This window comes from Canis lupus, chromosome 4 (genome assembly GCF_011100685.1).
Source record: "Canis lupus familiaris isolate Mischka breed German Shepherd chromosome 4, alternate assembly UU_Cfam_GSD_1.0, whole genome shotgun sequence".
Taxonomy (NCBI): domain Eukaryota; kingdom Metazoa; phylum Chordata; class Mammalia; order Carnivora; family Canidae; genus Canis; species Canis lupus.
In genome coordinates, this window is record NC_049225.1 from 24,514,168 (window position 1) to 24,537,695 (window position 23,528).

At 36.3% G+C, this 23,528-nt stretch overlaps 1 protein-coding gene across 6 annotated transcripts in view; it reads left to right on the forward strand.

Moving 5' to 3' along the window:
• The window catches only part of FAM149B1 (family with sequence similarity 149 member B1), a 72,400-nt gene that overhangs the window by 32,114 nt on the left and 16,758 nt on the right, over positions 1-23,528 (forward strand). For all 6 annotated transcript variants that reach the window (XM_038534330.1, XM_038534328.1, XM_038534327.1 and 3 more), the window contains 2 exons: positions 5,905-6,072; positions 7,030-7,217. In XM_038534330.1, the coding sequence (XP_038390258.1) occupies positions 5,905-6,072; positions 7,030-7,217 (356 nt within the window). The remainder of the gene's footprint in view (positions 1-5,904; positions 6,073-7,029; positions 7,218-23,528) is intronic.

The following is a 23,528-nucleotide window of genomic DNA, read 5'->3' on the forward strand; positions in this document are numbered from 1 at the left end:
AAACTCAACACCTCCAAAATTAATAATCCAGTTTAAAAATGGGCAAAAGACATGAAGACATTTTTCCAAAGAAGACATACAGCTGGCCAACAGACACCTGAAAAGATGCTTAGTATTACTGATCATCAGGGAAATACAAATCAAAACTACAATGAGCTATCACCTCACAGCTATCAAAATGGATAAAATCAACAACACAAGAAACAACAGGTGTTGGCAAACAATATGGAGAAAGGGAAAACCTCTTCTTTTTAAAGATTTTATTTATTTGAGAGATAGAGCAAGCATGAATGGGGGGAGGCACAAAGGGAGAAGGAGCAGGAGGCTACCCACTAAGCAGGGAGTCCGACTTGTGGGTCAATCCCAGGACTCAGGGATCATGATCTGAGCTGAAGGCAGATACTTAATTGACTGAGCCACCCAGGTGCCCAAAGGGGAACCCTCTTGCCCTGTTGGTGGGAATGCAAACTGGAATAGCCACCCTGGAAAACAGTATGCAAGTTCCTTAAAAAGTTAAAAATAGAACTATCCTATGATTCAGCAATCATACTACTGGGTATTTACCCAAAGAATACAAAAATACTAATTAAAGGGATAAATGCACCCCAAAGTTTATAGTAGCATATATCTACAATCGTTAAATTATGGAAACAACCCAAGTGTCTATCAACTGATGAATGGATTAAGATGTGGTGTGTGTGTGTGTGTGTGTGTGTAATGGAATATTATTCAGCCATAAAAAAGAATAAAATCTTGCCATGGATGGATTCTAGAGTATAATTTTGACCAAACTAAGAGACTAATAACGTATTATTTCACTCATATGTGGAATTTAAGAAACAAAACAGAGAAACAAATTCTTAACTTAAATGAACAAACTGATAGTTACCGAAGGGGAGTTGGGGGGGATGAGTTAAATAGGTGATGAGGATTAAGGAATGCACTTGTGATGAACACCAGGTGATTTATGCAAAGGTTGAATCACTATATTGGACACCTGAAACTAATATCACACTGTATGTTAACTGGAATTTTTTTTAAAGATTTTATTTATTTATTCATGAGAAACACAGAGAAAGAGAGAGAGGCAGAGACAAGGCAGAGGGAGAAGCAGGCCCCATGCAGGGAGCCCGACGTGGGACTTCATCCTGGGACTCTAGGTTCAGGCCCTGGGCTGAAGGCGGCGCTAAACCTCTGAGCCACCCGGACTGCCCCTAACTAACTGGAATTTAAATAAAACATTTTTTAAAAACCTAAATAGGATTATTTCAAAAATCTATGTTTACCCTTAAATCTATTGTAAAATATCATAGTTTTAATTCCCTTTCTTTATTATTCCTAAATTTTTCCCCAAGACTATAATTTTACTTATTTGAGCTATGAGTTTTTAGTAGCAGTAGTTCTGATGCTTTTTGGGGCTTGTAGTCATTTCAAGAGACCACAACGTAAAACATTACCTCATTAGGCCACTTATGGTTATAGGACCAGGGTTATCACCTAAATTGTCAGAGAATGGAATTTGTTTGCTTTTCTCAAAATTCAAGTTTCTTGTCACTAGGCTGAATTTTCTTTTTAAATTTAAACCTCATGTATTACATGAATAAGCCTTTTTAAATTTGCTCTTTTTATATAATTCCCAGAGTTTTACAAACTAATATCTTTCACAGAGGTGATGTATTCTTTAATCCTCACTGACCAAAATTACATAACTCAAGTTAAATATATTTACCTGATGTTAGTAGAGATTTTATATATGCCTTATTATTTTATAAGTAGTAGTTCTATTGAGACACTCATCTCCAAGGAACTAAGTAATCAAGGCCTGAGCAGTTAGCCCCTCTTCTTTTAGGATATCTGGCTAAACCATCCTGCAACATACTGCAGACTTCCTTTCTTTCATTTCTACTTGCTACCCTACTGCTGATTAGCCCTTCTTACTTTGGCTGTGCTTTTCTGGACTATTTGCTTACAGTTTTCAATTATTACTTTTATTTAACATACAGATAAAACAAACATCTATTTATAATTCATATACAGACATATACCCAGCTGAAACAAATTATCCAGCTTTATTAGCATACCACTGCTTATGGAAAGCATAACAGAATCCATATTTACTTTCATGGAACCCTTACTTTGTCCATACTTGATATTTTCTTGAATACCATTATGAACTCAGAGCATTTCAAAATATTTATATATTTTAATTAATCATAATTACTGATGCCCAAATTGTTACAACTTGGCCATGACAAGCTAGTTACTTTGTTTTTGTCTTGACGGTCTTTGCTTTGTGGTTACAGTAGGATGTTCCATGCCCATCTTTAAGTTTTTCTTCAAGACATAGAATCAGCTGAAATTTAAGGAGACCTACTTCTGTTGAGAGGCTAATAGTATTTGAGAACAAAATTTGGGTAGTGAAAGTCTGTAACTTGGTGCTGCTATTTTGGCACTTTTTGCTTTGTAAACGGTACGGAAAAATGTGTCATGTTCATTTTGATTTTTTTCAGTTTAACAAATCAATTTGCCATAAAATGAGGTTTATAAGTGAGATTTTCTATAAAAATAATATTTCAAATTATATCCATTCTTGCCACTCAACTTACATCAGATTTTCCTTTTAAAATTGAGGGTTGCTCCTTTCTGTCTCCCACTTAAAAATCTTCAATAGCTTCCCACTGAATTTAAGATAAAAATGTAAAATTGTATCATAAGCTGACTTAAGCTATATCTCTATCACTGTCTTCTGTCATTCTCTTTCTTATTCACGAATCCTCTCACACTGACTTTCTTTAAGGTGTCAAATGTACTAAACAAAGTATTTGGTTCAATTTCTATTTTTGAATTCTTGGTCCAGAGAAAACTGGTACAATACAAAACACAAAACTACAGTATTTTCTTCTTTGTATTTCTTAACAGTACAGTGATTACAACATGATTAGCATTCAACATTTTTTTTACTATAAGTTTAAGCATATCATATTTTTATGATACCAAATGATACAAAAGTTAATGTATACACTGATATTATGGCTGCAAACAATGTTATCAATCAAAACAAATATTAGTGTTTAGGTCAAAATGGAATTCCAGAACCGAAAAATAAGAGAAGATGGTGGCAGAGAAAACACAGGCAAAAAAGGGCCATGAGAATATGAATTTAAGGATATTTACACTTGAAAAAAAATATGCACTTTGCTGTTTCAAGTTAGCATAAGGAGCTGTCAACCTTTAGTTTAAATATATCCCTCAACAAAAATTAACTAGCTGTAATACCTAATAAAATGCTAAAGTGTGTGACTATATGCAGAATTGTAATCCTTGAAAACCACTAATAGAATAGCACATTTGTGTAAATGGCCAAATGACTTTCAACAAGTCTGCCAAGACTACACAATGGGGAAGGGACACTCTTCAACAAATGGTGCTGGGAAAACTAGGTGCCCAGATGCAAAAGAATGAATTTGGAACCTTACCTTGCATCATATATAGAAATTAACTCAAAGCAGATTATAGACCTAAACATAACACCTAAGACTATACAAATCCTAGAATAAAACATAGGGAAAAAGCTTCAGGACATTGGATTTGGCAATGATTTATCGGATATGACACTAAAAGCATAGGCAACAAGAGCAAAAACAAATAAGTGGCACTACATCAAACTTAAAAATCTCTGAGCCTTGGGCAGCCTGGGTGGCTCAGTGGCTTAGCACCACCTTCGGCCCAGGGCGTGATCCTGGAGACCCGAGATGGAGTCCCACGTCAGGCTCCCTGCATGTAGCCTGCTTCTCCCACTGCCTGTGTCTCTGCCTCTCTCTTTCTGTGTCTCTCACAAATAAATAAATAAAATATTTTTAAAAATTCTGAGCCAATGCAATGAAAAGCAACCTGTGGAATGGGGGAGAGTATTTTCAAATCACATATCTGACAAGGGGTTAATATCCAGGATATATATGGAATTTCTGCAACTCAACAACAACAAAATAATCCAATTTAAAAATGAACGAAGGATTAGAATACACAAATCTCTGAAGAAGATATATATATGGCTAACAAGCATATGAAAAGATGCTCAACATCACTAATCATAAGAAAATGCAAATCAAAACCACAATGAGATACCACCTTACACCCATTGGGATGGCCACTATCAACAGAAGATAACAAGTATTGGTAAATATGCAGAGAAATTGGAACCCTTGTGTACTTTTAGTGGGAATGTAAAATGGGGCGGCCACCATGAAAAACAAGATGGAAGTTACTTTAAAAAATTGAAAATGGAAAAAAATTAAAAATTAAAAAATTGAAAATAGAATTATCATATGATCCAGCAATCCCACTGCTGGCTATATATATCAAAAAAAAATGAAAGCAAGATCAAAAAGAGATATTTGTACAACCATTTGCAGCATTATTCACAATAGGCAAGATATCTGGAAACAACCCAAATGCCTATCAACAGATGAATGGCTAAAGCAAATACAGTATATATGTGCAATAGAATATTATGTAGCTGTAGAAAAGAAGGAAATCCTGTCACATGCTACAATATAGATGAACCTCAAAGACATTATGCTAAGTGAAATAAGCCAGTCACAAAGGGACAAATACAGTATGATTCTACTCACATTACCTATACAGAGTAGTCAAAATCACAGAAAATAGGAAGGTGGTTGCCAGAAGGAGGGGATTAGTATTTACTGTGTATTAGGGTTTCAGTTTTTCAAGATAAAAAAGTTCTTGAAATCTGCTACACAATAGTAATGTGAGTATACTTAACACTACTGTGATGTACAGTTTAAAATTGTTATGATGGAAAATTTATTATATTTTTTTTACCACAATTTACAAAAGCCAGTCAGGTTGTATGGTACGGCTGCTGTTTGTCTTAAGCCTGTCTCCCTTGTATCACACATAAATTATAGCCTTTGTTTTTTTTTATTATTTCTTTTTTACAGCTATCCTAAATGCAAGGGCCAGTTAAGCTCAATACAAATCAGATTTTTTTTTTTTTAGACATAAAGAGTTTTCTGAAGCTCTCCAAAGCCATGGAGATATTTCAAATATTTTCAGTTCTACTGGCAAGTTCATCCACAGGCTTATTTCCTTTCCAGGATACTAAGTTATGTTTTCCTTTTGGCATCATGAAATCACACCTTCATGTAAATTTCCTTTAGTTCAGTCCTTTCTAGAGATCCACTGGATATAAGGTTGGTCTGAAATGGAATTGAGAGTAGCTAATTGTACTTTTCAGATCCTGATCAGGAAAGAGCTCTGGGCCACTGTTCCTCTCAACCACCTCATTGCAGTGATCACTTCCAGGAAGGCTGCAGATTTCTACCTCCTAAGGCTTACACGTGGATGGTCTGGCTCCAAATTAAACTCTGTTTTAAAAACCTAGCAAAGTCATTTTATCCTCTATGCATGTGAGAGAAGAATAAAGTACCAATGATTTTTTTTCCTCTCACAAGAAAATATTTCAAATTAAATGTTACTAACAGAGCAATACGTGATAAGGCAAAACCACCGTTATTTTTTTTTTTATTACTTACAAATATTTTAGAAGTTAAAGGTTTTTTTCCAGACATGGTAATCTTTGAAGTCTGATGATTTAAAAGGTTCCTTTATTAGAAATAATATTTGCAAAAACACTTTTATGATGTAGACTATTGGGGGTTTTTGCTGCAGTTTTAGAGGCAATGGGAACATTTTTCCTTTCATCCAACTGAAATTTTCTTATTAACAAAAAGGCCTATTTTGTTTTCAAAGCAAAAAAATTCTAGAGGGGTGCCTGCTGGCTCAGTTGGTAGAGCATGTGATTCCTGATCCTGTTGTGGCGGGGAGGGGACTGTGAGTTCAATTTTGTTGTACAAAATTAATATTTGTTTTTTCCTCTCCCAGATTTGGTATTAGAGGAAAGAAGTTACATTTTTCATCTTCTTATGCTCATAGAGCATCTTCCATGGCCAAATCCCCTAGCTTGTATTCTATGGAAAGAGAAGAGGAAGACTGTGTAATCTTCTCTGAAGGAATAATAGAAGAATACCTAGCATTTGACCACACTGATATGTGAGTATTATGTCTTTAAAGCTTTTTTACTCCTTTCCTGTTTTGTGTATTAATATCTATCTTTTCCATAGTACCAATATTACCTATAATTGGATTTATGTCACTTGGTTATTTATTTCCTATTACTTCCTACATTCAAGGATATTGAATGCAGTACTGACTATAAGAACAAAAGGTTGGTTGATCAGTAACTGGCCAGCTAGATATACCATGGCATATCAAATGGAATACTCTGCAGCTATTTTTTAAGAGGCATATTCATCTGTATTAATAGGGATCAAGGGCCAGATACATTGTTAAGTAAAAAACCAAAGTGCAGTACAGTATATAATGTAACCTATTTCTCTGGACCCAAGTATAGTGTTGGTTTCTGGGAATGGTAACTGAGGGACAGCGTTATAAACTTATTTTCCACTACATACATACATTTCCTTCCTTATAATTTGAATGTTTTCATCATATGAAAATATTATCTCCTATGAAAAGAAATATAAATTTAAATACAATTAATACTAATCAGCCTTCTCCCCGACTTAATGCTAGGCCAGCTCTTCCTTGGGAAAGAAGCAGAGGAGAAAGTCTTTAGTTGCTCTGCATAAACCTCTTACCATCCTTCTTTCCTGCTTACAGCTCCCCATTTAATTCTTGAGACCTCTGCTACCCTAGTGATAATTTTTACTATAGAGACCTTAAGATATTTCTTTATACCTCAAGGGTTCCAGAATTTTTTGTCTTAATTTATATGTATCATAGTAAACATATCTGTTAGCTAGAGTATTAACCCCAAAATACTGGAGCTATTGGTTCTCCCTGACAAATGCAGATAACTGAGAGTTTCTGGCTTACAGATAGAATCTCCAGAAGAGCCTCAGAGTAGCTTCTTGTGCTATTGGGCTCTTCTCTTTTCCTTTCCTGCCAGTTAACAAATGTTTATTGGATTATTTGCTTTTGTTATAGGGAAGAGGGGTTTCAAGGAAAGAAATTACAAGCAGCTCCAGAGAAACAGAAATTAGGGTACCCGCCCATTGCTCCATTTTACTGCATGAAAGAGGATGTCCTTGCTTATGTGTTTGACGATGTGTGGAGCAAGGTTCTGAGCTGTATGGAGCAGCTGACACGTAGTCATTGGGAGGGATTTGCTTCTGGTAAGGATCTTTGTGAAAACAATATAAAAAAATAGTTGTTTATGATTTCTAAACCCTAACTAGTTTATCAGATTAAATGCTTCATTAGTGTAAAAAGTTTATATTTGTATTTCCCACAGGCACGTACAGATATTTAGAAAATATTTGAGAATGAGTGGATGAGCAACAAGGCCTATTCTATGATAATTAGATTGTGTTTTCTTTGAATATAATTATTTGTGAGAAAAAAACATGTGCAAGTGGCAAATACATTTTAAAAACTGCTTTACTTAAGAATTACTGATATACAATAAACCATTCATATTTAAAGTATACAATTTGGTAAATTTGCCCATGTATATAAACATGAAACTACAAAATAGTCAATATAATGAACATAATGAACCCTCAAAAGTTCATGACCTTTGTAATCCTTCCCTTCTGCCCATGCCTGATCCACCATCCCCAAGGGACAAAAAAAAAATGTACTTTCTGTCACTATAGTTTAGTTTTTATTTTGTAGAGTTTCATATAAATTGAATCATGGTATTTACTTGTCAGCTTCCTTCCTTCAGCAGGATCATTTTGAGATTCATCCATGTAATTGTGTCTGTCAGCAATTTATTCCTAAAAAGTATTCCATTGTTCCATAATTTATCCATTTTACTGTCCATGGACATTTGGATTGTTTCAGTTTGGGATTATTACATGTAGCTGGTCTGTATGTTACTGCATCAGAGTTTTTTGAACATACATTTCCTTTTCTATTAGGTGAATGTCTAGGAGTGGAATGGTCTGATTATATGGTTAAATGTCTATTTAGCCTTTTAAGAATTGTTCTCATTTTCTGTGATACATAAAAAATGGTCACAAACTTAGCAGTTTCAAACAAGACACATTTATTATCTCACAGATTTGTGGGTCAGAAGTCCAAGAATTGCTTAGCTAGTCCCCTACTTAGGATCTTACAAAGTTGCAGTTAAGGTGTTGGCCATGGGGATCCCTGGGTGGCGCAGCGGTTTGGCACCTGCCTTTGGCCCAGGGCGTGATCCTGGAGACCCGGGATCGAATCCCACATGGGGCTCCCGGTGCATGGAGCCTGCTTCTCCCTCTGCCTGTGTCTCTGCGCCTCTCTCTCTCTCTGTGACTATCATAAATAAATAAAAATTTAAAAAAAAATTAAAAAAAAAAAAAAGGTGTTGGCCATGGCTAGGTTCTCATGCAGAGGCTCAACTAGGAAAGGATCCACTACCCCTTTTGTGTGTTCTTAGAAGCATCTAGTTTCTTGTAGCTGTAGGAGTCACAGCAGCTTTCCTCTTCAAGGCCATCAAGAAAGACTGAGAGCTAGTCAGCTAGCAAAACAGCTAATATAACATAACATATTAATGGGAGTGACATCTCATCGCTTTTAGGTGTGAACACCAAGAGGTAAGAATCATAGAGGGGCCACTGTAGAGTTTGTCCATCCTATTACTGCACTGGCTCTGAAGTCCAAAATATTATCATCTAAATCAGGACATGATATAGACAAAGTTCCTGGATATAATACATTAAGTAAAGTTTCTGGGGCACAATTCCTTTCCATCTATAGACCTGTGAAAATAAAGACTATATACAGTGGTATATAAACATCTAACTATATAATCCAGCCATTCCACTCCTGGAGAAAAGTTACCTTACCCAACACACCCAACATATGATAGTGGGCCAGGAAAAGGATCACAGACATTCCAGATTAGGAAGAGGGGGTAGTTTGCAGAAATGGAAGGTAAAAAAGGGGTTCATAGCAATTCTGAAGTCCAGTTGGGAAATACTGGAAGTTCCAATCCTAGAAATAATCCTCTCAGCTCTCTGTTCCAACCTCTGGGCTCTTGGTTTTACCCTCTGAGTCACCTTTCCTTTTTCATAAAATGTAGCGCATGTGTGTAGCTTAGTAGTTTTATCAGACTGCCTCCTGCCAGTAGAATTTTGAGGATCTGACCGCCTTCTTTCATTAAATTTTCTTGCCATCTAGAGATACAGAATTTTCAAAATCATCAAGTCCTGGTTTCTTTATATTTAATAATTTTTCTTTCACTTTCTCTTCCTCATCTTGTGTTTTATTATAAGTAGCAAGAAAAATATCAGACCTCACCTTCAACACTTTTATTGGAAATCTCCTTAGCTACATAACCAGAATCATCACTTAAAAGTCCTGCTTACCACATGACCACAGAAGACCATTTCACTAAGATTTCTTCTACTAAATAACAAGCACCTCCTTTCTTACAGTTTCTAATAAAATGTTCCTTATTTCCTTCTAAACCCTCCCCTACAGCATCCTCCAAATCCAGATTTCTACTAAGTCCGTTCGAGGCAATTTATGCTAGCTCTATTACACTTCTCAAAATTCTTTCAGCCTCTATCAATGAATAATTGAAAATGAAATTAAGGAAACAGTTCATTTACAATAGCATCAAAAAGAATAAAATACTTAGGATTAAACTTAACCAAGGAAATATAAGACTTTTGTACTGAAAACTTCAAAACATTATTGTATGAAAATAGAGAAGACCTAAAGAATTGGAAAGTTATCCTGTGTTTATGGATTGGAAGGAAGACTTAATATTGTTAAGATGGCAATACTCCCCAGTAGATTTACAAGTTGAGTGAATGTCCAAAATACTAAAAAGGAACAAAATATGAGACTTCACACTTCCTGATTTTAAAACTTGATACAAAGCTACATTAACTTTAAAAAAAAAGCTACATTAACTAAAACAATGTGGTACTGGCATAAGAATTAATATATACATCAACAGAATAGGATCAAGAGTCCAGAAATAAACCCACACATTTATGGCAAATTGATTTTCAACAAGGGTGCCAAGACCATTCAATGGGAGAAGAATAGTCTCTTCAAGAAATGGTGCTAAAACAACTGGATAGTCACATAAAAAGGAATGAATTTGGACCCTGATTTCACACCACATACAGAGTATCAACTCAAAATGGATCACAAACATACATTTAAGAACTAAAACTATAAAACTCTTGGAAGAAAACATAGGAGTAAATCTTAATGAGCTTGGCAGTGGATTCTTAGATGATTCCAAGACCATAAACAACAACAGAAAAATCAATAAACTGGATTTTATACAAATAAAAAAAACTATGTATCAAAGGATATTATCAAAAAAATGAAAAGACAACCTATAGGATGGGAGAATATAAGTGCAAATCATACACCTGATAAGAATCTAGGATCCACAACATATAAAATATAAATTCAACAAAGGGACAAACAACCCAATTTAAAAATAGGCAAACAACTTGAATAGATATTTCTCCAAAGGTTACACATGGCCAATAAGCATATGAAACGATGTTCAACATCATATTCCTTAGGGAAATATAAACCGAAACCAAAATCACAATGAAATACAATTTCATACCCACTAGGATGGCTACATTGGAAAAAAAGGACAATAACAAGTATTGGTGAGGATGTGGAGAAATTGAAAACCTCATACATTGCTGGTGGGAAAGTAAAGTGGTATAGCCATTGTGTAAACAGTTTGGTAGTTCCTCAAAAAGTTAAACATAAAATTACCCTATGACCCAGCAATTCTATTCAAAGGTATATAACCAAGAGAACTGAAACCATATTCACACAAAAGCCTATGCATGAATGTTCACAACAGCATTATTTGTAATTGTCAAAAAGTAGAATAAGAGGCACCTGATTGTCTCAGTTAGTGAAGCATGTGGCCCCTGATCTCAGTGTTGTATGAACCCCACATTGAATGCATTGATTACTTAAAAATATATACTTTTTTTAAAAAAGTAGGATCAACCCAAATGTGCATCAGCAAACAATTCTGTTTTGAAGAAACAGAATTTGGTATATCCAAGTGTTATGGACTGAATTGTGTCTTCTTCAGAATTTGTACGTTGAAGCCCTAAACTCCAATGTGAATGTTTGGAAATGGAATATTTAGGGAGGTAATTAAGATTAAATGAAATCACAAGTGTGGGGCTCTAATCCTATAGAGTTGGTATCCTTATAAGAAGAGGAAGAGACGGCACAGCTTCTTTTCTGTGCATGCACAGAAAAGAGGTCACACAAGGAAGGACACAGCTGCCTATGATCCAGAGAGCTCCTTGATCTTGGACTTCTAGCCTCCAGAACTGGAAGAAAACAAATTTCTGTTATTTAAGCCATCCAGTTTGTGGTATTTTATTGTAGCAGACTAAGTAACTAATGTACCATGCAACGTAATACTATTCGTTCATAAAGTAATCCTGCATGTTACAACATGGAAGAGACTTGAAAATATTATGTTAAGTTAAAGAAGCTGGACACAAAGAGCCATATATTTTATTATTTCATTCAGTGAAATGTCTAGAACAAGCACATCCATAGAGAAAGAAGGTAGTTTAATTGTTGCCAGTGGATAGAGGAAGAAGGGAATTGAGAGGTATGTGGTATCTCTTTGGAGTGATAGGAATTTTCTGAAATTAGTGGTGCTGGTTGCACAACATTGTGAATATACTAAAATCCTATCAATTGTAAACTGTAAAATGGTTAAAAATGGTGAATTTTATGTTACATGAATTTTATCTCATTAAAAACATTTTTAATATTTTCAAATTGTATGAATGGGAGTCTGTTGATGGTTAATTCTTCTTATAGATGAGAAAATTTTTAATTCAAATTATTTATTCTAAAAACAAAACAAAAAAAAAAACAAAAAATGTTCACCCATTTCTCCAGCTCCCCACCCCTGCCTCTAGCAGCCACCAGTCTTTTATCTATGAGCTTCATTTTATTTGTTTTTGGATTTCATCTATAAGAAAGATCATATGGGGGCAGCCCCAGTGGCTTAGCAGTTTAGCACCGCCTTCAGCCCAGGGCGTGATCCTGGAGACCCAGGATCGAGTCCTGCGTTGGGCTCTCTGCATGGAGCCTGCTTCTCCCTCTGCCTGTGTCTCTGCCTCTCTCTCTCTCTCTCTGTCTCTAATAAATAAATTAAAAATCTTAAAAAAAAGAAAGATCATATGGTATTTTTCTTTCTCTGATTTATTTCATTTAGCATTATGCCTTCAAGGTCACAAATGGAACAGTTTCATTGTTTTTTATGACTGAAGAATATGCCACTATATACATTTAGCGGAATATTCTTTATATATATATATATATTTGTGATATCACAATTTTTTTTAACCATTCATCTACTGATAGATACTTAGGTTGTTCCTATATCTTGGCTGTTGTAAATAAATGCTGCAATGAACATGGAGGTACACAGATCTTTTCTAGTTAGTGTTTTCATTTTCTTCCGATAAATACCCAGAGGTGCAATTACTGGATCATGTGGTAGCTCTATTCTTAATTTATTTTTTTAAAAAGATTTTAGTTACTTATTCATGGGAGACACAGCAAGAAGGCAGAGACATAGGCAGAGGGAGAAGCAGGTTCCTCACAGGGAGCCCAATGTGGGACTCAATCCCAGATATTTATTTATTTATTTATTTATTTATTTATTTATTTATTTATTTATTTATTTATTTGAGAGAGAAAGCATAAGCTGGGGAAAGGGGAGGGGCAGAGGGAGAAGCAGACTCCCCATTGAGCAGGGAGCCCAATTCAGGGCTGTATTCAAGGACCCTGACCTGAGCGGAAGGCAAATGCTTAACCAACTGAGCCACCCAGGTACCTCTATTATTAACTTTTCCCCATACTGGCTACACCAATTTACATTGCCACAAACAGGGCACAAGGGTTCCCTTTCCCCACCTCCTTGCTAACCCTTGTTATCTCCGGACTTTTTGATAATAGCCATTCTGACTGGTATGAAGTGATACCTCATTGTGATTTAGATTTGCATTTTCCAAATGATTAATGATGTAGAGCATCTTTTCATGTACTTGTTGGCCATCTGTGTTTCTTCTTTGGGAAAATGTCTATTCAGATCTTCTGCCCATTTTTAAATTGGATTTTTTTGGCTATGTATATATCTTCACGTATTTTGGATATTAGCCCCTTATCAGATAGATGATTTGCAAATATTTTCTCCCCATTCAATAGGTTGCTTTTTCATTTTGTTGATTTTTTCCTTTTGCTATGTAGAAGCTTTTTTCAGTTGATGTTTTATTGTGCTTTCCTTGGTTTTGCTTTTAGCAGCAGATTAAAAATATCACAGCCAAGACCTATTGTGGTTTCAAGTCTTATGTTCACGTGTTTAATCTATTTTAAATTGGCATTTGTGTATTGTGTAAGATACTGGTCCAATTTTCCAAAAACTATTTATTGAAGAGACAGACTGTCCTTTCCTCCACTGAACATACATGCATGGATTTATTTCTAAGTTCTCTATTCTGTTCTGTTCAGTTTTTCTGCCAGTACCTCTGCCAGTACCACACTATCTTAATTGCTATAGCTATATATATGCTATATGCTGTAGCTATGTTTAAAATATGGAAGCCCGATGTCTCCAGCTTTGTTCTTTCTCAAGACTGCTTTGGCTATTTTGGATCTTCTATTGTTTTAATGCAAATTTTAGGATTGTCCTATTTCTTTTTTTTTTTTTTTAAGATTTATTTGACACACACACACACACACACACAGAGCGCACAGCAGGCAGAGGGAGAAGGAGAAGCAGGCCCCCAGCTGAGCAAGGAGCCCAGTGCGGGACTCCTGAGCTGAGGGCAGACGCTTAACTGACTAAGCCACCTGGGCACCCTATCTGTCCTAGTTCTGTGAAAAAAGCCATTGGAAATTTGATAGGAATCACATTGAATCTATTTTTGGGGTAGTATGGATATTTTAACAGTATTAATTCTTCTAATCTAGGAGCACAGAATATCTTTCCATTTATTTGTGTCCTCTTCAGTTTTTTCATTAATGTCTTGTAGTTCTCAATTATACAGGTCTTTTACCTCCTTGGATATATGTATTCCTAGGTGTTTTATTCTTTTTTGATGAATTTTAAGTGGGATTTTTTTCCCTTCTTTTATCCCCTTAATTTCTCTGATAGTCCATTAATTAGTATATAAAAATGCAACAGATTCTTGTGTATTTATTTTGTATCCTATAACTTTACTGAATTCATTTATTAGTTCTAATAGTTTTTGATAAATCTTTAGAATTTACATATATGTCATCTGCAAATAGTGAGAGTTTTATTTCTTTCCCAATTTGGATGCCTTTTATTTCTTTTTCTTGCGTAACTGCTCTGGCTAGGACTTCCAATACCATATTGAATACAAGGGTGAGAGTGAACATACTTGTCTTGTTTCTGATCTGAGAGGAAGCTTTCAGTTTTTCACTATTGAGCATGATGTATTCGGTGGGCTTGTCATATATGTACTTTATTATGTTGAGGTGCATTTTCTCTATATCTACTTTTGTTGAAAGTGTTGAATTTTGTCAAATGCTTTTTCTGCATCTAAGGAGATTATATTTATTCTTCATTTTGTTAATGTAGTGTATCATACTGACTGGTGAGTGTTGAACCATCCTTGCATTCCTGGTTTAATACTACTTAATCATGATCGTATTATCCTTTAATTTTTAATTTTTTAATTTTTAATTTTTATTTTATTTTATTTATTTATTCATGAGACACACACAGAGAGAGGCAGAGGCATAGGCAGAGTGAGAAGCAGGCTCCATGCAGGGAGCCCAATGTGGGACTCAATCCCAGGACTCCAGGATCACACTGAAGGCAGATGCTTAACTGCTGAGCCACCCAGGCATCCCTAATTTTTATTTTTTGATGTATTATCCTTTTAATTTATTGTTGAATTTGGTGTGCTAATATTTTGTTGAGGATTTTTGCATCCATGTTCATCAGGGATATTGGCCTGTACTTTTCTGTGGCATCCTTGGTTTTAGTACCAGGGTAATGGTGGCATCATTAAAAAAAAAGTTTAAAAGAGTCCTTTCTTCTTTCCTCTTCTGTTTTTTTGAAGAGTATGGATTGGTATTAATTGTTTTTTGAATGTTAGAATTCAACAGTGAAGCCAATCTGGCCCTGAATTTTTGTTTTTGGTAAGTTTTTTAATTACTCATTCAGTCTCCTTTACTAGTATATGTTCAGATTTTCTGTTTCATCATGATTCAGTATGGGCGTGCTTCTCATAAGTATGATGGGAGTTCTCTGTGCCTCCTGGATCTGGATGCCTGTTTCTTTTCACAGATTAGGGAAATTTTCAGCTATCATTTCTTCAAATGAATTTTATGCTCCCTTTTCTCTTCTTCTTCTTCTGGGACTCCTATAATACAATCATTATTCTCATTATGCATAATTCTTTCTCTCTTTTGTTTAGTTTGTTTTCCATTATTTTGTTCTAGGTCCTTAATTTGTTCCTCTGCTTCATTCAGCCTACTGTTCATTGCATCAAGTGTATTTCTGATCTTGGTTATTGCACCCATCTCTGTATGATTTTTTAACTCTTTTATCTCTATGGTAATAGTCTCACTGGCATATTCCATTCTTTTCTCAAGTCCAGTGAGTATCCTTATGATTGTGCTTTAAATTCTCCATCAGGGAGTGCTTGAGTGGCTCAGTTGGCTACGCAGGACTTTGGCTCTAATCATGATCCCAGGATTCTGGGATTGAGCCCCATGTCAGGCTCCCTGCTTGGCAGGGGGTCTGCTTCTCCCTATCCTTCTGCTGCTCCCCCTGCTTCTGCTCTCTCACTCTAATAAACAAAATCTTTTTAAAAATTTTGCATCAGGCATGTTACTTATATCTGTTTTGCTTAGATCTCTGGCCATGGCCTTATCTTGTTACTTTATTTGGGATAAATTCCTGTCTTCTCATTTTGTGTAAGTCTCTGCCTGCTTGTGTGTATCAGAACAGCCAATTATATCTCCTGTTTCTGAAAGTAATGGCCTTACAAAGATGTCATGTAGTGCCCAAGGCCTGGTGCTTCAGGGGGTGGCTCTAGTATGTGCTGCATATGCTGTGTTACTGTGTTCTGTCTTCTCTGCCCTTCCAGCCAGTCATCTGCAGGGGCTTTTCTTTCCTGCTGGGACAGTGTTTTGTTCCTGGCCTGAAAGTGGTGTTTTTAACTAGGTGTGCCCTGGTCTGCTTGTGAAATGAGACCTGTCACTGCTTCCACTGGAACCGAGGCCCTACAAAACTCTGGTTGGGAGATGTGGTGTGGGGAGGGGTCACGCTGGTCTTCAGGGGGAGGGGCCTGCTACACCAGGATGAAGTTAGTTTGACTGAGAAGGGCAGTACCATTGGAGCACAGGGGTTCAAGGCTTAGTGTAAGCAAGTTAGGTAGCCACTGTCTGTACTGTGCTGCTTCCTGCACGTGACTCTGTGCTTATGCTGGTGTGGGGGGTTAGGGGGGAGGGACATGGCACTGGCCATTTCCTTTGTTCTCAGAGAGATGTCTCAGAGAGTACTGCCTCTGAGGGACATACTCCACAAAGAGCAAATAATCTCCCCACTGTGTACCCCATATTTTCTTCAGATTGCGGTTTCCACACTGTATGCCCCCAGGTTCTTTGCCTGCCTTTTCTCCAAGAGCAGCACAGTGCCCTCTAAGCTCTATCCCAACCAAGTCTGTTGACCTTTAAAACTCCAACCTTTAAGCCCCACCAATTGCAAGAACTCATGAAATTCATCCTCTCTCATTTTCCAAGCCAGTGGCTATGGAGAAATGTTCTTGTGCATTCCCCTATGTGCTCCTCTCTCTCTCTCTCTCTCTCTCTCTCACCTTTCTCCACATCCATAGCTCCCTCCCATCTGCAGCAACTACAATCCGTTTCTCTCTTAAATCACATCTCCACACTTCCTACATTCTTTGATGTGACTTCTCTCACTTTAGTTGTTGAGTTTGTTTTGTCAGTCTTCAGGTGGATTTCTGGGATATTTATGATGATTTGATAGTTATTCAGTTGTATTCAAGGGATAAGGTGAGCCTGGGGTCTTCCTATTCTACCATCATCTTCCTATCTCTACAGGAAGATTTCTTGACTTATTTTAGGACATATGCCAGAAAAGCAGAGATGTGTGGCAATTTCCTCTGGGAACAGAAGTACTTGAAGGCACCATTATCCTTTCACTTACCTAGCATAGATAGCCAGATACTTGTGGGAGGTAGTTCTGACACCTCCATCTATCTTGTTGGTACTACTTGCTATATCCCCATAATTCCCCTGCAGTCTCATCCCATCCAGCCTGTCCTACCTGTCAGTCATCTCCAAAAGCAGCTCCTACCCTATCATCCTGGTAGTCAGCCCTGGCCAGGAACTTGCCTACAAAATGATGCCCACCCCAGAGAGTAGGGAAGCTAAACCCCACACCAGTATGTGAACAGTAGCATGCTGACAGTAGATGCTGGTGGGTCTCTCAGCTAGCTACTCCAGGAGCAAGCTCTGCCCAACACTGTATCTGCAGCAGTCACAGTTGGTCACTGCAGACTGTGGGACTGAGGATAGTCCTGCTCATCATTGAGTCTACAGCAGGTGCAGCCAGGCCTCTCAGTGAGCTGCTCAAGAGGCAAACACTGCCCACCAGTGTTTCCACAGTAACCTTGGCTCAAGCAAAACAGGAGGGTGCAGGCAGCCCTGCAGCACCTGGTTCTGATGACCAAGGCAGATTGTACTACAGAGCACCACAGGATGCCTCCTACATAAGGCAACTACTTTTAAAACCAGGCCTACCTAACACATAGAAAAAAACACAGATTATGAAAAAGATCAGGAGACCAAGGAATGGGTTCTAAATGAAGTAACAAGACAAAACAACAGAGAAAGAGCTAAATGAAATGGAGATAAGCAATCTACCTGACAGAGTTCAAAGATACTCACTGGACTTGAGAGAAGAGTAGGAGATAGAAAGGAATAAAAAATATTAAAAAGAGAACAAGTCAGACTAAAGAGTACAGTTACTGAAGTGAAAAATACACTGGGGGTGGGATTGCTTGGGTGGCTTAGTCAGTTAAACTCTTGATTTCAGCTCAGGTCACGATCTCAGGGTTGTGAGACTGAGCCCCACATTGGGCTCCATGCTGGGCATGGTGTCTGCTTAAGATTCTCTCTCTCTCCCTCTGCCCTCCCTCCCCTCCCCCATCCCCCCAGAAAATATACTAGAGGGAATTAATAGCAGATTAGAGAATGTGGAAGAATGGTTCAGTGATTTGGAAGACAGGGTAATGGAAAGCAACAAAACTGAAACAGCAAAAAAGAAAAAAAATTTAAGTGTATAGATTAAGGCACATCTGTGATAACACTAAGTGTAATAACATTCACACTGTAGGAGTCCAAGAAGAGGAGAGAGAGAAAGGAATAGAAAATTTATTTGAAGAAATAATAACTGAAAACTTCCCTAACCTTGAGAAGGAAACAGACATCCAGGCCCAGGAATCACAGAGAGCTTCAAACAGATGAACCCAAGGAAGCCCACAACAAGACATATAATAACTAAAATGACAAAAATTAAAGCAACAAGAGAAAAGGAAACCATTACATACAAGGTAAACCTCATAAGATTATCAGCTGATTTTTCAGCAGAAATTTTGCAAGCCAGAAGAATGTGGCATAATATATTCAAAGTCTTACATAATATATTCAAAAACTTAAACCAGCAAAGTTATCATTCAGCATTGAAAGATAATTTCTCAAAGAGGGATCCCTGGGTGGTGCAGCAGTTTAGCGCCTGCCTTTGGCCCAGGGCGCGATCCTGGAGACCCGGGATCGAATCCCACGTCGGGCTCCCGGTGCATGGAGCCTGCTTCTCCCTCTGCCTATGTCTCTGCCTGCCTCTCTCTCTATCATAAATAAATAAAAATTTAAAAAAAAAGAATTTCCCAAACAAAAATTAAAGGAGTTATCATGACTAAACTGGCCCTACAAAGAATGTTAAAGGAACTTTAAAGTGGAAACAAAAAGGTCATAACTAGAAGAAAATTTTGAAAGGAAAAAAATTTCCTGTCAAATGCAAACATACAGTAATGGCAGTAATCAATCACTTATAAAGCTACTATGAAGGTTAAAACACAAAAGTAGTAACGTATTATATCTACAAAAATCAGCCAGAATACACAAACTAAAAAGTTATAAAAATATGATATTATATACATAAAACATAGAGTAAAAATCAAGTGATTCTAGAATGTGTTCAAACCTAAGCAAACATCAACTTAATATAGACTACTATATATACTGATAAGGTGTTACATATGAATCTCATAATAACCACACTGAAAAATTTTGACCGACCCACACACAAAAAAGAGCAAGGAATCTAAGAATAACAATAACGGAAGTAATCAAACCACAATGGAAGAGAGCAATAAAAGAAGAAAGGAACAGGGAATAATGCAAAAATAACCAGAAAATAATTAACAAAAATGACAGTAAGTATATACCTATCAATTACTTTAAATGTGATGGATTACATGCTCCACTCAAAAGAAACAGGGTGAGAGAATAAAAAAAACAAGACCTATCTCTATGCTTCCTAAAAGAAACTCACTTTAGATGTAAGGAGACACAGAGAATAAAGTGAAGGGTTGGAAAAAGATATTTCATTCAAATGGAAACCGAAAGAAAGCTGGACTAGTATACTTAGACAAAATAGACTTTAAAATAAAGACTGTAATAAGCAACAAAGAAAAGCATTTCATAATAATCATAATAATGGGATAAATCCAACAAGAGAATATAACAATTGTAAATATCTATGCATCCAGAATAGCAGCAAAATATACAAAGCAAATATTAACAAACATAAAGGGACAAATTGACAGTAATACAATTGTAGCAGGGGACTTTACGACCCCATACATATTACGGATAGATCATTTAGACAGCAGATCAATAAGGAAACTGGCTTTGAATGATACATTACACAAGATGAAGTTAACAGATATGTACAGAACCTTCGATTCAAAAAATGGCAGAATACACATAGAACAAGTACACATGGAACATTCTCCAGGGTAGATTACATGTTACGACACAAAACAAGTCTCCATAAATTTAATATTTAAATTACATCAGGTGCACTTGGGTGGCTCAGTCGGTTAAGCGTCTGACTCTTGATTTTGGCTCAGGTCATGATCTCAGAGTCCTGGGATCAAGCCCAGCATTGGGCTCCCCACTCTATGAAAGTCTGCTGGTGTCTCCCTTGGCCCCTCCTCCACCTCACGCTCACTGCCTCCCTCTCTCTCTCTCAAATAAATCTTTAAATCATATCAAGTATCTTTTCCGATCCCATTAGCATGAAATAAGAAATCAATTACAATATAAAAAATAAAAGAATATAAACACATGGTATAAACAACATATTACCAAATAGCCAATGGGTCAATGAAAAAATCGAAGAGGAAATCAAAAAATACCTGGAGACATATGAAAATGGAAATAGGACAGTTCAAAGTCTCTGAGACACAGAAAAGGCAATTCTAAGAGGGAAGGTTACATGGCTACATTAGCAATACATGGCTACCCCAAAAACCAAGAAAAGTCTCATTTTAAACTTACATATAAAGGAACCACACATAGAACAAAACCCAGAATTAGCAGAAGGAAGGAAATAATAAAGATCAGGGTGGAAATAAATGAAATAGAAACAAACAAAAATAGAAAAGGTCACTAAAACAGCTGTTTCTTTGAAAAAATAAAATTGAAAAAAAATTGATAGACCATTATTCAGACTCATCAAGAAAAAAAGACGACTCAAATAAAATCAGAAATGAAAGAGAACTTAGAAACTATATCAGAGAAATACAAGGCTTACAAGAGACTGCTATCAAAAACTGGAAATCTACAAGAAATGGGTAAATTTCTGGAAACAATACAAGTCTCTAAGACTGAATCAGGAAGAAATAGAAAATCTGAACAAATCAATTACCAGTAACAAAATTTTGAATTGGTAATCAGAAAGTTCCCAAGATGGGGTGTCTGGATGGTTCAGTCAGTTAAGCATCCAACTCTTGATTTCAGTTCAAGTCATGACTTCAAGATTGTGAGATCGAGCCCCTCATTGGGCTCTATGCTCAGCAGAGAGACTGCTTGAGGGTTCTCTCTCTCTCTCCCCGTACCTCTGTTCCTCCCCACTCACGCTCTCCCTCTAAAATAAATCTTTAAAATTTTTTTAAAAATAAAGAGCAGATCTTGAAAACAACAAAACTCCCAAGAAAAGCCTGGGACATTATGCTTCACAGGTGAATTCTAGTTAAAACCTATCCCTCTCAGCATGCCTCAGTGGCTCAATCAGTTGGGCATCTGACTCTTGATTTCAGCTCAGGTCATGAGTTCAGGGTTATAGAATCAAACCCCACATCAAGCTCTTCACTGGACAGAGCTGTGCAGAACCTGTTTGGGATTTTCTCTCTCCCTCTTCCACTCCCCCTCTCCTGTTGCACTCTCTCTCTAAAATAAATTAAATTAAATTAAATTAAAATATAAAATATAAAATATAAAATATAAAATATAAAATAAAAATAAAATAAAATAAAATAAAATAAAATAAATAAAATAAAAACCCTATCCCAAAAAATAGAATAGGAAAGAATGCTTCCAAGTTCACTCTATGAGATCAGCATTATCCTGATGCCAAAAGAAGGCAAAGACACTACAAAACAATAAGATTACAGACCAATACCCCTGATGAACATAGGTGCAAAATCTTCAACAAAATATTAGCAACTGAACATAAAAATACATTAAAATAGGGGCACCCGGGCGGCTTAAGCATCCAACTCTTGATTTCAGCTCAGGTCATGATTGGGGAATGGTGATATCAAGCCCTGTGTTGGGCTCCACACTCAGCAGGGAATCTGCCTGAGATTCTCTCCCTCTCTCTCTCTGCTCCTCTCCCAGCTTGTGGACACACACTCTCTCTCTGAAATAAATCTTTAAGAAAATACGTTAAAAGAATCATTCACCAAGATCAAGTGGGATTTATTCCAGTGATGCAAGAATTCTTCAACGTCCACAAATCAATGTGATATAACACACTGACAAAATGAAGAATAAAAATCACATGATGATCTTGATGCAGAAAAAGCATTTGACAAAATCCAACATCCAGTCATGATAAAAACTCAATAACATGGGTAGAGAAGAAACATACCTCAACAAAATAAAGACCGTATATGTCAAACTCACAGCTAACATCATACTCAATGGTGAAAATATGAAAGCTTTCCTTCTAAGATCAAAAACAAGACAAGGATGTCCACTCTTCCTGTTTTTATTTAACATAGTACTGGAAGACCTGGCCACAACAATCAGACAAGGAAAAAAAAGGCATCCCAACTGGAAAGGAACAAGGAAAACTGTCACTATTTGCAGATGACATACCGCTTTAAAAAAAACAAAAACAAAAACCTAAAGACCCCAGCAAAAACCTGTTAGAATAAATGAATTCAGTAAAGTTGCAAGATACAAAATCAATATACAGAAATCTGTTAAATTTCTAAATACTAGTAACAAAATAGCAGAATGAGAAATTAAGAAAATCTCATTAAAAATACATAGGACTAAATTTAGGGAAGGAGCTGAAAGACTTGTATTCTGAAAAGTATGACATTAATGAAAGAAACTGAAGTTGACACACATAAATGGGAAGATATATATCCATGCTCATGGATTGAAGAATTAATTTTGTTAAAGCATCCATATTATGCAAAGTAATCTTCAGATTCAGGGCAATCCCTATAAAAAAATTAACAGCATTATTCACAGAACTAGAATGAAAAATTCTAAAATTTGTATGGAACCACAGAAATCCCGGACTATCCCAAGCAATTTTGAGAAATAAGAACAAAAGTTGGAGGTATAACAATCTCGGGATTCAAACTACACTACGAAGCTACAGGAATCAAAACAGCATAGTACTGTCACAAAAACACATAGATCAATGAAACAGAATTAAGAACCCAGAAATAAACCCATGTTTATATGGTCAATCTATGACAAAGGAGACAAGAATATACAATGTGGAAAAGGCACTCTCTTCAATAAATGGTGTTGGAAAAACAGAACCAGCTATATGTGAAAGACTAAAACCAGATAGTTCACTGCATACACAAAAATAAACTCAGAATGGATTAAAGACTTACATATAAGACTTGAAACCATAAAACTCCTATAAGAAAATATATACAGTAAACTCAGGGACATCAGCCTCAGCAATATTTTTGGATATGTCTCCCAAGGAAGGAAAAAAAAAAGCAAAAATAAACAACTGGGCTATATCAAACTAAGAAGCTTTTGCACAGTGAAGGAAATTTTTTTAAAAAGGCAGCTTACTGAATGGGAGAAGATAATAGCAAATAATATTCAATAAGAGATTAATACCCAAAATATATAAAGAACTC